A 14,915-nucleotide genomic window follows, 5' to 3' on the forward strand; every position below is an offset into this window, starting at 1 on the left:
TGTGTCCAAAAGGTCAGCTGTCTACACAATGCAAATGGCCAACATCCACTGAGGCCAGTCTTCCCACGTAGGCCAGACAGGAAGCAGGACCTGAGGAGCTATTTGGCAATAGCGATATATACAGACTTACACTTACATGCAGCTTCACGGTGCTTTCCAGCCCCTTCTAAGCGGTTTACAGAGTCAGCATATTGCTCCCAACTATCTGGGTCCTCATTTTACTGACCTCGGAAGGATGGAAGGCTGAGTCAGATGTGAGGCTTGAACTGCTGGAGGCCGGCAGTTGGCAGAATTAGCCTGCAATACTGCCCCCTAACCCCTGCACCACCCCAGCTCTTACTTTCTACTTTATTGTAAAGCTACACAAACAGAATCTTGCAAGTGTGAAGGTATAAATCTCCCACCATCTCTTTTGACAAAGTTTTTTTCCAAATTGGCCTGCTGCACGTCCATTGGGACTGCCGCTTCCCTGGTTGTGCTCACTATGAATTCTGGAAATAGCAGCCCTGAACATCTGGAGGACTCCAGGTTAATATAAGCCAGTGTCTTGCAACCTTGGCAATTTTAAATTGGGAGGACTTCAGTTCCTAGAATTCCTCAGCCAGCCATGAAGTCCACCCATCTTAAAGTAGCTGAGATGGAGAAACACTGATAAAATGGGTGAGCGTTAAGAAGGAGGCCCCGTTTGTGCTAGCTACCTTGTAATTTATTTCTCTGTTTTGCCTGTTTCTTCCCTAGATTCTTCCATTTCCAATGCTTCGGGAGCAGAAAGCTTAGCCATCCAGCCGCAGAAGCTTTTGATCTTAGATGCACGCTCCTATACAGCCGCAGTCGCCAACAGAGCCAAAGGAGGGGGCTGTGAATGTCCAGGTAAGATTAAATTTGTCTCTAGGTGCTCATGCATTTATACACCCTAGGAGGCAGAGAGCATGTCCGGACTTGGCCTTGATGGCTTCAGAAAGGTAGACCAGGAAGAAGGACAACGCCATAAAAATGTTGAGGATCTGCCCTCAACATTTCCCCCCGCCCCTTCCTGTTGCAACTGATGCCAGAGAGGGCAGAGCTGGGATCCACTCCAACTGGCAGCTGCCATGCCGACACCTTAGCTGTTACTTCCCCATTGTTATTTGCTCACAGTGCCGGTGAAGCCAGGAAGGCATCCAAGTTCATTTGCTGGCAATCAGAACGATTGGATTTAGATCCACTGTTATTGATGGAGCCCACTGCTCCAGTCCCAGGGCAGGAGATAAATATATGGTCCCTTTACGTTGTGTCAGAATGATTCCCTTGTTTTGTCCCCAAGAGGCAGGAGGGGGGCTAAATATGGGCCCCAATTGGTTGCCAGCGTGTTTCCACAGTAAATCTTGTGATTCGGTTCATCCCGGCCTCTTCTGAGCTGCTTTCTCTTCTCTTTTCCGCTTTTGAACAGAGTATTATCCCAACTGTGAAGTGGTGTTCATGGGAATGGCTAACATCCACTCTATTCGGAAGAGTTTTCAGTCACTGAGGCTGCTCTGCACGCAGATGCCGGACCCGGGAAAGTAAGCGGCCCCTCTCCCCCACTCCTCCCTTCTTGCCTTAGTACAAAGGTCTCCAATCTTGGCCACTGAAGTCCCCAAGTAGCTGGCTGAGAAATTCTGGGAGTTGAAGTCCTTGACATAAGACCACAATTGAGCTGGAAACCGCCGTTGCTAAGCAGGATAGTTGTAAGTGAGTTCTGCCCCATATTATGACCTTTCTTGCCACAGTTCTTAAGCCCCTAGTCACACGGTTGTTAAGTGAATCCGGCTCTCCCCATTGACTTTGCTTGTCAGAAGGACACAAAAGGGAATCGCGTGACCCCGGGATGCTGCGACAGTCATAACTATGAATCGGTTGCCAAGCATCTGAATTTTGATCACGTGACTCTGAGTATGCTGCAGTGGTCATAAGCCTGAAAAACGGCCATAGGTCCCTTATTTCAGTGTTGTCGTAACTTGGAACGGTCACTAAACAAACTGTTGTAAATCGAGGACTATCTATAAACATTTTCACCTGTCTCGCATCTTTGTCCCAGACTCCTTTGCCCCCCCCCCCCCCCCCCCGCACTAATCCAAGCCGAGCAGCCATCCTCATTCAGGTTGTCCTCTTGTTTGCCTCTGCAGCTGGCTGTCGGCTCTGGAGAGCACCAAGTGGCTCCAGCATCTCTCTGTGCTTCTGAAATCAGCCCTGCTGGTGGTTCACGCGGTGGACAGAGACCAGCGGCCTGTCCTGGTCCACTGCTCCGATGGCTGGGATCGGACCCCACAGATCGTGGCTCTGTCCAAGCTGCTGCTGGATCCATATTACCGGACCATTGAGGTTTGTTATGCCGGAACAGGTCTAGATTGGGGACACCTTCGGCTTTGGGTTGAGAAGAGGCTTTGAGCTAGAACGCTTGTGGTGGTGCTCACTGGAAGAAGGGAAGGCAGAGGAAGGAGGTATTTAGAGAGACACAAAGTTGTGTCCTAGGATGAGCGAAGCAGGTGGAGACCGGAAGGGACTTAGGTTAATTTTGGAGAAGGCCAAGTGACAGCGATCTGGCTCTTGTACACATAATCAGAAATAGTTCACGCACACATCCCTCCTTGTTGCACTAAATCAGCCTCAGTGAGGTTTCGTGGTGGTTTGATTCCATGTAGATCAGGGGCGTCCAACCTTGGCAAGTTTAAGACCTGTGGACCTCAACTTCCAGAGTCCCCCAGCCAGCATGGGGAATTCTGGGAGTTGAAATCCACAGGTCTTAAAAGTTGCGAAGATCAGACACCCCTCCCCATGTAGATTGTCAGGGGCATGGAGGGCTACGGTTGTCTCAGAGTGGCTTCACTTGCTCCAGGAGCTCAAAAGAAGAGGGGCTTGTTTCCCGCAGGGTTTCCAAGTGCTGGTGGAGATGGAATGGCTGGACTTTGGCCATAAGTTTGCAGACCGCTGTGGCCACGGCGAAAACTCTGACGACCTCAACGAACGCTGCCCCGTGTTTCTGCAGTGGCTCGACTGCGTCCATCAACTCCAGAGGCAGTTCCCCTGCTCCTTCGAATTTAACGAAGCATTCCTTGTAAGTGATTATTTTTCCCGCAAATAATTCCCGCATCAACAGATTTAATGCGTTGAGTCTACACAATCTGTCTGAATGTCCAGATCCTACCTTGGGAGGGCTTCAGTTCAGCTCTGCTGTTTACTCTGGCCAAAAAATAAGAGTTTCGTGTGATGAATCGCCGTTCTCAGGCTCCTCTCTTAATCTTTGACACAGTCTGTTCCATTGTTGTGGATTGTACATTGTGTAAGAGGAAGCTGCACCTTCTGTTGGCAAAAATTTTGCAACTTGTGGGTTCCTTTGAGATATTCTCCAGCAAAAGAACTGTTACAACGGCAGGCCTTGCAAATTCTGAGGCAAAGCCTCAAACAGACAAAACTAGAGGAGTTTGCATCCAGTTCTCAAAACAGTTTGAATTTTCACAATTCTTTGTGTAAGCTCCCAGTGAGACATTTTCATTTGAATAATTTATCATCCAAGAATATTCTAAGTGTTCCAAGTGAGTGATAAGATCTATTTAGCCGCAGTTTTGGTGTAGTTCCAATCACTGTCCAGAAGGACTTGACTATATAGAATTGTAGGTGTTGTGTACCAATTCCTAACACAAACTATCAGAATGAGGCACATCTTAAAAACAGAAGAATAACATTCCGGGGATTTTTATACTCTTTCATTATCTTATTTTCAAGCACCTCTTGAATAGGAATTAGATAATAGTGAACACGTTATTTTTCTTTCTTTATACTTCCTTGAACACTTTGAAAAAAGTGTTCATTTCATCAAAGATGGAGAAGGCTGCCATGGGGCTAGTAGTTGAATCCGTGCATGCATGTATTTCTAGACCTTGATGGGCTCCAAGTAAGCGAGTGGATATATTGTCTCTCCCTTGGCGTACGGCTCTGTCAGCCCAGGTCCCAGGACTGTCCTTTCTTTTAGGTCAAGCTAGTGCAACACACCTACTCCTGCCTCTTTGGTACATTCCTGTGCAACAACGCGAAGGAGAGAGGCGAGAAGCACACCCAAGAAAGGACCTGCTCGGTGTGGTCCCTGCTGCGAGGAGGAAACAAAGCTTTCAAAAACCTGCTTTACTCCTCTCAGTCCGAATCTGTATGTACTAGTTTTTATTCATTCTATAGTCTTTCTTCCAAAGGTCCTAAGCCTCCCCCCCCCCCACTTTTCCCTGTTTGACTCTCATAACTGCCCTGTGAAGCAGGTTCAGCAGAGGATGCAGCTGGTTGTCAGGCACACAAACACAAACACAAACCCGACTAAGTTCAACCCTTTATTTGCTTGCACCTAATGGACAGAATCTTGCCAGACTAAAGCTATAATAACTTTGAACAGTCACTAAACAAACTGTAAGTTCGGCTTGGGCTCAGTCTCTGGTCGTCTTTCTTAGGTGCTGTATCCTGTGTGCCATGTGCGCAACTTAATGCTGTGGAGTGCCGTGTATCTGCCTTGCTCCTCACCTTCCACCCCTGTGGATGACAGCTGTGCCCCTTATCCCGTCCCAGGCTCCAACCCTGAGGATCAGCCTCTGAGCAGGTGAGCCCGGATTTTAGGAGATCTGCCGTGCTCCTTTCACTGTCCACACGTTGAACCAATAGCCACAGTGTATAAAATGTACTGGTTTGCAGAAAAGCACCCTCTGCTATGACTGCTGACATTGCAACTGTTGAATGTAAACTTACTCGAAAGCTAAACTTACGTTTTAAATTTAAAAATACATATATTATTGTTTTATCCTAAAAAGTAAAATACAAAACAGAAAAACAAACGAAATGCAACAAGACAAAAGCATACATTCAACCCTAACAACAAAAATCAAAATAGTGTACAAAGGAAAAAGAGGAAAAGTGTTCAAGTAAATTTAACATTTAACAGGTAGGATCCACCCTGGCTGGGTGCTGGAAAAGAAAAAGAAAAAGCAGTAATTCGCTCCTTTTACATGTGTTAAAGGGGAGGGAAATTTACTGCTTTTTCGATAGATAGATAGATAGATAGATAGATAGATAGATAGATAGATAGATAGATAGATAGATAGATAGATAGATAGATGGATGATGGAGAGAGGGAGGGAAGGGAAGCAGTCAACAGGTTAAGTTAAACATTACATTAATCTCCAAATCCCTCTGTTAACCATCTCTTATTATATTTAGCGCGTAGAAAGTCCACCAACAGTTTCCAGCTTCTTATATAAGAGCTTTATAAGAAAGTTAAACTTACCTTCCATTGCTCTTGCTGTTCTTCTGCAGGCTACCAAAGACCAGGTCCTTTGACAATCTGACCACAGCCTGTGACAGCAGCATAGCCACCACCAACCGGCGTAGCAGCGACCCCAGCCTCAACGAGAAATGGCAGGAACATCGCCGATCCCTGGAGCTCAGCAACCTTGGGAACCCAGGAGACGACCTCTTTGAGAGCGAAAGTTTGGGCAAGCAAGGCAGGACTCTGATTGGAGCAGAACTTTCGGTAGCGGTGGCCGAGGGGCAGATGGAAAACATCTTGCAAGAAGCCACCAAAGAAGAAGGGAGCCTTGAGGAGAATACAAGGTGTAGTCAGGAAAGGGCAGGGAAGGAAGGAGAAGGGGATCTCACGCTAGAGAAGGAACGCAGGACTGAACGCCTGGCTGGTTCTGCTACTGTTTGTGAAAAGTCTGACGCGGATGCAGAAACCTCCTTAGACAATCCAGTTTCTAATCAACAGGTGGTATCACAGGGTGCTTCTGAGCTCCAAGGGCAAGAGGAGGGTCACCCAGCTGTCCCTTGCACGGTCCAGAAGCCAACTCAGGGGGGAGAGCTGCCGCTTGGCTTTTGGGACAATCCTGGAAATAGCGAAGTTTCAAGAGAGGAGGAGGAAGAGGAGGAGGAGGAGGGTGTTAGTAGTAGTTCAGCAGAAGCTGAAAATGCTCCTAGTCCTGCCCATCCCATCCCCCCGTTGCCTGTAGGACTTGAGGTGGTTACACCAAACATGGAGAGCTCGACCGAGACCTTAACAGAAATGGGAGCCAGGGCAGAAAGGGTACAGAAAGTGTCTTCCCATTGGCGTCATCCCGCAGACAACAGTGTCGGCGATCTTTCCCAGACGGTGGAGAATCGGCTGGAGAGGGAGGACTTGATGGACGCACACAAGTTGGCCGTAGCTCTAAATAGGACTCCTTACAGCAGCAACCCTTCCCCGTGTGCCTTGCCTTTAACGGACTATAAAGAAGTGGTGTGCAATGGAGACTTGGCATCCGAGAACAAGATAGCCGAGAGCCCGGCAGGTTTTGCTGCTCCTCAGAAATACTCTGCGCCCAACGGGCACTGCCTGAATGGGGAAGAAAGCAGGGTGAAAGTTCCCCTCGGCCGGCAGATCTCCACGGCCAGCTGCAGCAGCTCCACCCCGCTGCATCTAAGGAATCTCCACCACAAATGGGTTCATGCCATCCCGGGTCGGCAGCAAACAGCGGGTAGCCCGGACCAGCCTGCCCGGAATCATCTGGATGACGACGGGATGCCCATCTACGCTGACATCATTCAGCAGCGCCTCCGTCAGATTGAAAGCGGGCACCAGCAGGAAGTGGAGAGCTTGAAGAAGCAGGTGCAGGAGCTGAAGAGCCGGTTGGAAAGCCAGTATCTGAACAGCTCGCTGCGCTTCAACGGGGAGTATGGGGATGAAGTGGTAAGTATGTACAGCCGTTTCTTCTTCTTCTCGGCTTGGCTCCGCTTGTGCCAGCCCCACTGCCCAGGGCAGAAGTGCAGCACAGAGAACAGCCCCAAACCAAAGGCTGCACTGGACACATGCGGCCCATCGATGACTTATCACTGATTGAGTTGGTTTATTTATTAAATTAATATGCTGCCCCTCTTGCTGTTGGAGCAACTCCGAGCACCTTAGAAAATGGTGACAAGGTTTAAAAGAAAGATAGTATGAAACAATTAAGATTAAATGAGAAACTAAAAATTTAAGTCGATAGGCAGCATGGGGTGGGGGGAGAATATCTCTTCCCTGTTGGCCCCCCCAGCATAGAGCACAGGATCTCCAGCACAGAAGGCCACCAAGAGGCACCCAACTGAAACAGCTTTCTGGTTTGGTCCTTTGGGATGAATTCTTAATCATTTGGAGCATCTTCAGGACTATTTAAAAGGCTAACTACTTTATTTTGAAGGAGGTGTATGTATCAGTAAATGTTTGATTGGGGAGAGATATCATTTTTAACAGTGGCTTCATTTAATTCTTTCATTTGGGGAAGGGGGTGTTTTTCCATCATGTTCAGTCTCTAGCTGGTTCCTCCCGTTCGATTAAGGCGAACTTCACCAAAACAGGTTTGTCAAATTAAACTAGAAATTGAGCTGAACAGAGGATTAATGGGAATTGAAGTTCACACGTCTTAAATTTTGCAAGGTTGACAAATGCTGATCTGCATTCATGTAACAAGGAAACGGGTTAGAAAGCTAGCTGGCTGATCTAACAAGTTAGATCAGAAGCAACAGTCTGTTAAGTCATCTGAGTAAGACCGTCAGCTGGCCAGGATCCACTCCCTGCTGAATTCTTTGTCCAAGTTTTCTCAGTATACTTTCTGCTGAGGTTGATACAAATCTTCAAGACAGTTGTTTGCTTTTCAGATAGCAATGTGTATCTCTTTCACTGTTAGGTTTTTTTTTAAATAGATGGATGGACAGATGGATAAGGACAGATATATAATAGATGATAGATCGATGGATCGATAGACAGACAGACAGATAATGGGTGGATGATAGATAGATAGATAGATAGATAGATAGATAGATAGATAGATAATTGTGATAGACAGACAGACACTCATCTCAGTGTTCTGGGGGAGGCCGTGTTCCAGAGGTTGATAGGATCAGTTTTCCCACCCCGCTTTTCCCAACCTCTGATCTGATTGCTCCCCACAGCAGATGTAGAAGAGGCCCCGTTCTCAGCTGCTAACCCCTTCCGTGGACTGGGAGTAGGTTATGCTCAGCTGTGTTTGTTTGCCAACAGACTTCAGTGCCTGACTCAGAAAGCAATCCGGATCACAACTGCTTGTCTCGCTGCAGTACAGAGATTTTCTCTGAAGCCAGCTGGGAGCAGGTGGATAAACAGGACACAGAGGTACAGGCCTCCATCCATCTCCGGCGCTCTCTCCTTGTCTAATCAGCACACAATATACTAACGATGCCGCTCTGTGATTCCCTCCCTCTGGTCCTAACACCGGTCTTGATAAGCTTTCCTCCTCGACTCTGCAGCCATCTCAAAAACTTTTCCACCTCTGCCTGTGTCAAAGAATTGCTTGCTTTCCGCTCTGCATCTTTGGGAAGTGATGAAAGCCATTTGGGGATTTGGGCAGTTGCTCGCGGACGTGTGCAGAGGAAAGGGAGCATGTGACGGCTTTCTCAGAGATTGAGTCACCTGGGTTTGGGATTTCTCTGCCAGAAGAATCTTCAGGTGTTTTCTCCTCCTCCTCCTCCTCCTCTTCTCTTCTCTCCTCCCTCCCAAATGCTGGAGCTTCTCAATCCATTTGTTTTTCCGCTGTTGTCTCGTTGCTTTGGTGCTCACGTGTCGGTGTTACATTTGAAAGCAAGGGCTCTCTTGTCTTTGTAGGTGACACGGTGGCTGCCCGATCACCTGGCTGCGCACTGTTACGGCTGTGACACTGTCTTCTGGCTTGTCAGCAGAAAACACCACTGCAGGTATTGTGCCTCCCAATGCAGCCTGCCTTGGTGCCACCAAGACAGCACTTTGCAATTCCCACTAGGCCTTTGGACCTCTGGCCAGCATCCTTCCCTGTTAGTGCAGCTCCCTAGCCAAACATCCAGCTGTTTGGCAAGTAGGGCAGCAGACAGATGTTGCTCTCCGGTGCTTCCGCCATCCCCATTGGCGGCAGCTCTCCCAATAGTAAATAACTATGTAGCTCTCGTCATTTCCCTCATCTAATCTGTTTTTCTGGCTTATGAATAAAAATGCAACCCTCTTCTGTTGATAGAGCATACTTTCAATTGTTCCAGGGTGTTTCTATTGGAAATATTTTCAGATCCCTGCAATAATGGATATCTGTATTTTGTCTCCATATTGCAAGGGGGGGAGCCGAGGCCGAGAGTAGCCTGCCTGAAAGCAGCCCATTTGGTTCATGTTTGAAGTAAAGGTTGGGCTAGAGCCTTCCTGAGTCTCTAGTTACTGGTTAATTGGAAGATCATCTTCCTAGTCTTGTCTCTTTGGGTTTCTGTTTGCGCCCTGAGCAGCAGCTCCCTTGTTGGGTTTGGCCATCATTTTCCACTAGTGACCTTAGCAACCCTTACTAGTGTCCTTGGTGGATCTCTAATGAGAATTTGTTGTGAATCCTGATTTAAAGCTCATGAAGTCTTCTTAGACTTTGGATTTCTCTTCTAGTTAAAGAAGAGCTCTCACTGGGGACCACCTGTGCATGAGTTCTTGCCATACCTCTTGACTGGAAATAGAAGAACTCAGAGTAGCCGCTATGTAGAGGTATCGCAGACAGCCTCAACAGATGGATAACATAGCTCTGTAAGGATCTTTGACCTGAATGTGTTCCCCAGAGCTCATCGTGCAGAGTATTTCCTTATAATGTACGATACAGAGAAGTGACCAGTTTCTTTTAAGAATGCCACTTGCAGGCAAGTTGGGAAGCCAAAGCCCTTCAGACACTGCTGCATCCTTCATTATTGGCGATGCTGGCTGAGGTTGCCAGGACCTGCAGCTTGCAACATCTGGAGAGCCGCAAGTTCCCCACTCTAGGCCAAAAAACCCCGAAAGGCATCAGTGGTACTTTTTAAATTTCTCTGGTTTAGTTTCAGCTCTGAGTTTTTTCTCCCCTCCCTGCAGGGATCCCGAACGTGTTGATCAGACTTGGTGAGCATTTGCATCGGCCTCTGTTGTCTTGTCCGCATTTCTCCGATCAGCTCTCCAGACTAACATTTGCCTTTTTTTCCCTCTGCGCTTCCTTTTTCCCAGAAGTCATAAAGCGCAAGCAGCCGATAAGATGTGGAATCCACGGCTTTTTGTTTAACATTGGGGGGCTGCCAATGTCTTAACCTGCGAAATGTTTCCCTTGCAACGGCAGCTGGCTCATGTACACTGCTTCATCAGATTATTTTGGTCTTGGTCTTGTTGGTGTTATGGGGCAGCTGATGGTAGCTCACAGATTCTGGAACAATCAGTCCCAAATAAAAGAGCTAAACAAACTTTTAACACCAAAGGATAAAATTTAGGTAAAAAGTAATGGTTGGGGGATAAGGCAATATTGTCCATAGTTTCACCTTTGCTAGTCATGTGGATTATCAAGGACTCTGTCTTTCTATCAGTCCCAACAGTCAATTTTAGGATTTTGGCAAAAAGAAAAATTTGTGGGCCTGAACCTTCTTTGGGGGCAATATTATCTTTTTGAGATATATCCAGGCAGGATCCTATAAACAGCCTCTGCTTCTCAAAATATCTCAGAAATAGCCCCTCGTCCCATAGCAGGAGATTCTGCTGTGATCTCTTCCATCCTAAATCAGCAATGCTGATTTAACAAAAGAGTTTGCTTTTGCTTGGGATCATGTTTTTCTTTCCCTTTTACCAAAGTTCCCCTCCTGCTGTTCTTGCAGTTAGATTACAGATAACATAAACAAAATCACAGCCAAATATTAAAGTTTAAATCAAAAGGGGGGAGGGGGGCGGACTTGTTCTATTACATCCTTTTCTCTAGCATCACATCTCTTTAGGAAAGCCGCATAAGGTACGGAATAAGACTTTGGGGTGAAACGCAAAAGGCTTTTCTCCAGTCATTTCTCAGTTTGAGAAAATGGTGCCATAAGCAACGAGGATGCCCTTGCATTGTCTCTGGTGACCCAGTCCAGGCGCATGTGCTAGAATGCCCCTGCTGATTGACCACTGGCCAGTCCGTTCAGCTTCTGCATCCATCACTCACGACACGTGGACTGCATCTTGTTTTCCCTTGTGGCTTGCTGTGTGACTTTGCATGGCAGATTCACGTTTTATGGTGCTGAAGCCTCAGCGGGCTACAGTGGACTCCCTCCGAGTCCTAAGAACTTCTCTCAGGCAACGTGATTTGTTTGCCATCATCAGGATCGGTTGGTGGTTGATGTTGGGGAATCATCTGGAGGCAGAGTTCAAGTGCCCCATTGTAGCCAGCACAGACACGTTGACGATCCAAAAGGGATTTTATGCCTCCTGTTCACTCCTTCAGCACCTGACCCTTGCATTGCAGGAATAGGCCCATCCTTGAAGGGAAGGAACTCAAACCTCTACTCCTGGAGTTCTTCTCTCTCCAGGAGGACTCCTTACTGCCTAATTTAAACCAAGCTCTTCTTGTTTAGAAATTTCGTTTCTGCATTGCAAACTCATGTTCATGTTTTGTTCTTCTTCTTGTTTCCGTTTCTGACCAAAGGAATTGTGGAAATGTGTTTTGCTCCAGCTGCTGTAACCAGAAGGCGCCGGTCCCCAGCCAACAGCTCTTCGAACCCAGCCGGGTCTGCAAAACCTGCTACAGCAGCTTGCACCCCAGTAGCTCCAGCCTTGACCTCGAACTGGACAAACCCATTGCTGCCACCTCAAACTGAGGCTCCAGCCTGGAAGGAAAGCTGGGAGGAGACAAAGCTGCCTTTGTCCCTTGAAGGAGACACACCGATTGCCGGTGGACTGAAGCTGGTAGGATTGGAGGAGCTATGCACTTTGAGCTGGAAGTACAGGTTACTGCTCAGAGAGAGAGAGAGAGAGAGAGAGAGAGGATGATGGGTAGGTAGATCCTGGTGGAGCAGGAGCAGTCCTTCCCCACTGTTACTTCCCATTCCCTTTCCATCCTTCTCATGTAAATTTAGTGTGGATTTTGCAGGAAGACCATGAAAGGGGTCTAGTGGGGGAGTCTCCCTGCCCTGCCACTGAAGACGTGCACCCGCAGGCAGGCTGTTCTCCCTTTGCGAGAGGAGAGAAAGGTGAATTGCCAGAGAGATTGTGAATACCTGTAGCGTTAGGACTAGTGCTTTCAGTCACTCCTGTGACTTCCCAGCAGCCCCATGCTGTTTGGAGAGTTGTTGCTGCTAGAAGAAACGGAAACGGCCTTCTCAAAAGGACTCTTCCCCCTCTCTGTCCTCCAAGAGCGGGCTGGATTATTCCCGTTGCCCAAATGCAAGGGGTGGATTGCAGTTCTCCACGCTGGGCAATCCTCTGTGGCCGAGGGCGGAGAAGCCTTGGCTAAGAGATGCCTGCTTGCTTTGAGGGGAAGCGAGAGGAGAAAAGGGTGGCTTTAAACCGTCACCCCCGATGTAAAATTCTGTACATCCATTTTTATTTTTATTTTGTAAAGGAATTGGTGCCTAGGCTTTGACGGTAGCTTTTGAAATGCCTCTCCTTGCCCCCATTTTAAACCTAGTTTACACAGAAAGTAGAGCTGCTTCACTGCACTCAGTAGGCTTTGTGCAAAGTCAGGTGGCCTAATGGCATCGAGGTGTCCTTTTCACAAAAGAACCCCATGAAGCAAGAAGTGGGATGGTTTTACTTTGCTCTAGAGCTGGTTAGAAAAGGTGGGTTTGCTGGAAGCCCCCCAAATGAGGTGTTAGGAAAAGACGTGACTTGGCCAGAACAATCTGAAACTGTTTTCCTTCCGCTAACTTCATTAATGTCATCCCATCAACATTTGATAGAGTCCTCCTATTTTTCTAAATTTTGTATTTTCTCTCCTTCACTCTCTTTAAAATGTGCTCAGTTTATGGTTTTGGAGTGGGAGGAAGAATTATAATAGAGAGTTTATAATCTGTGATAAGATGCTTGAATCCATTCAGAATCAAATCTCTTCTTATTGCTCTCGCCTGTTTTGTCTTGGAGAACTTAGATCGGTACATGCCATTCCTGTCTTTCTGTGTCACCACAGAACATCTTCAAACATCTTCCATATATTTTCTCTGCAACATTAATTTTCACACGGTATAGATCTACACCCTGGCCTGGGAGGTTCCCACACCCAGAACTGCCATAAATCCTGGCGTGAAGCTCTGCAAGAGCCATAAAGAGCAAGCTACACAGCAACGGGTGTAAAAAGAACAAGAAACACCAACACAACAACACCACCTAAGCTATTCTAAGCGTTTGTGCTGTAATTACTAGACTGGCCTTCCAAAAGGAAACTGGTTTAGTGAGCCTGTTGCCAAGGAAGAAATATAAAAGTGAGGCTTGTCAAACAGTTTTAGTTTTCATACTGATTCCAAGAAGGAAGATTTTTGTCAGTCCGTTTAATTCTTGATGTTTCAATTTTCCCAGGTTGGTTGTAAAGGATGCATGTCTTGCATAGAACAAAATAATGCAGGGAAGACATTTGAAATTAAGGATCCAAATTCCAGGAGCGCGTAGCCAGAGGCGCCATCTCTGGCTTAGCGCAGGCAGGGTGTAATTTCTTGACACTCCTTGTCTGCTTCCAACTGGGAGGACCGGTACAAAATTTCAATATGGTTTTCTCCCCACCCCACCCCCAATAAGGAATGAAACGCTCTGGGGAAATCAGCAGAGGTTCCAGGTTGGGAATGTGGAAACAGGTTATTGAAGTGACATACAGAAAGCTGGCTAAATCTATGCTTTTCCAATGCAACTGGTGTGCAGCAAGACATTTTAGAACAAGCAAAAAAGAATAATAAAGGGGAATGGTATTGTGTGATGCACTTGAGCCAGTGTGATTTTATGGTACAAACAGAAGGTCTAATGTTCAGCAGTTCGTAAGAGGTGCCAAGGGGTTCCAATACGGGTTTTGGGGGTCTGTGATGTACAGTGTGAATAAACGCTTGCAGCTCTTAGTCTTTTGAATCAATGGAGCACTTTTTTTATTCATATTTTGTCCCGTTGGATGTGAAGCAGGAAACCTGGCTCTGTGTGTGTGTGTGTGTGTGTGTGTGTGTGTGAGAGAGAGAGAGAGAGAGAGAATGAGAACAAATGTACTGCATAGATCTTCTAAAGAGGAGCAAAACTACTTTTATATTTTTCACTTTTTGTCAAATGTAGACTTAAATACTCTAGAATGATTAAATATATAAATAAAAATGAAATAAACTTTAGAAATTGCACACAGGAACAATTGTTGAGCTACTTCCTAATTTTTATCTGCCCCAATCCTTGTACTGTTATTTCCTCCTGCTGAAATAGGTCAGTCTGGAGGTTTCTCTCTTGCTCAAACTTCCCTTAATTTCAAGGCCATCACATTTAAAAGCTAACCAGGTAAATTTTGTTTTCCTAGATACGGTAGCTGTAAGGAATCCTTATATTGCTTGATGCCTAGACCAGATTCCCTTCATTTCTCATTCTGGAATAAGCTAGTAAATCTTCAATGGGAGTTTGTTGTCTGTTCATGGTCCCTATTGATCTTCTTCCTTGCAAAGTTTACGGGATTGAAAAATTGGGTCTCCTTCTTTGGGATGAAGGCTGGGGGGAGAGGACTTGAGTCAGTTTCCTGAGGATGTTGAACGTGGTTTGAAAAGGTACTTTGACAAAGTTAAAACCACTACAATCCTCACTTGTGGAGAGACAATGGCATGTCCAGTATAACGACACTACAGCATCGCTTTTCTGTATTCCCAGTTAATTGTGCTAATCACACCTTCCGTAGCTGGGGGTTTCTCAAGTGTGACACAATTCATATCAATAAACCAAGAACTTTTTATCAGCATTTCCACTTTCTCTGGATTTCCAATTGCCAGGAACCCTACCTGGCTGAAAGGATGGTAAATCACTGAAGGTTTTATGGAAATTTCTTCCAGATTACTAAACCAGGCAACCGGATGAGTTCTGTTGGGGATGTGGGTTTTGTTTGGGGTGTGTGTGTTATTGTTTAACTGGGACATCATGGGTTTCTCTTCTTATGATGGTTTTAAACTTT

At 46.5% G+C, this 14,915-nt stretch overlaps 1 protein-coding gene across 21 annotated transcripts in view; it reads left to right on the forward strand.

Annotated features, from left to right (window-relative positions):
- The window catches only part of MTMR3 (myotubularin related protein 3), a 64,488-nt gene extending 50,649 nt beyond the window's left edge, over positions 1 to 13,839 (forward strand). For 5 of the 21 annotated variants that reach the window (XM_034426125.3, XM_087880470.1, XM_034426123.3 and 2 more), the window contains 11 exons: positions 739 to 870; positions 1,430 to 1,541; positions 2,145 to 2,340; positions 2,888 to 3,073; positions 3,989 to 4,159; positions 4,452 to 4,597; positions 5,308 to 6,715; positions 8,042 to 8,152; positions 8,642 to 8,730; positions 9,881 to 9,907; positions 11,448 to 13,839. In XM_034426125.3, the coding sequence (XP_034282016.3) occupies positions 739 to 870; positions 1,430 to 1,541; positions 2,145 to 2,340; positions 2,888 to 3,073; positions 3,989 to 4,159; positions 4,452 to 4,597; positions 5,308 to 6,715; positions 8,042 to 8,152; positions 8,642 to 8,730; positions 9,881 to 9,907; positions 11,448 to 11,619 (2,750 nt within the window). In that variant the 3' untranslated portion in view covers positions 11,620 to 13,839. Of the gene's footprint in view, positions 1 to 738; positions 871 to 1,429; positions 1,542 to 2,144; positions 2,341 to 2,887; positions 3,074 to 3,988; positions 4,160 to 4,451; positions 4,598 to 5,307; positions 6,716 to 7,953; positions 7,978 to 8,041; positions 8,153 to 8,641; positions 8,731 to 9,880; positions 9,908 to 11,447 lie in introns of those variants that run through there. The other 16 variants (XM_087880475.1, XM_034426126.3, XM_087880482.1 and 13 more) reach the window with 7 other exon arrangements.
- Positions 13,840 to 14,915: the final 1,076 nt, after the last annotated feature.

This window comes from Pantherophis guttatus, chromosome 17 (assembly GCF_059756535.1).
Source record: "Pantherophis guttatus breed Tessera chromosome 17, ASM5975653v1, whole genome shotgun sequence".
NCBI classification, from domain to species: domain Eukaryota; kingdom Metazoa; phylum Chordata; class Lepidosauria; order Squamata; family Colubridae; genus Pantherophis; species Pantherophis guttatus.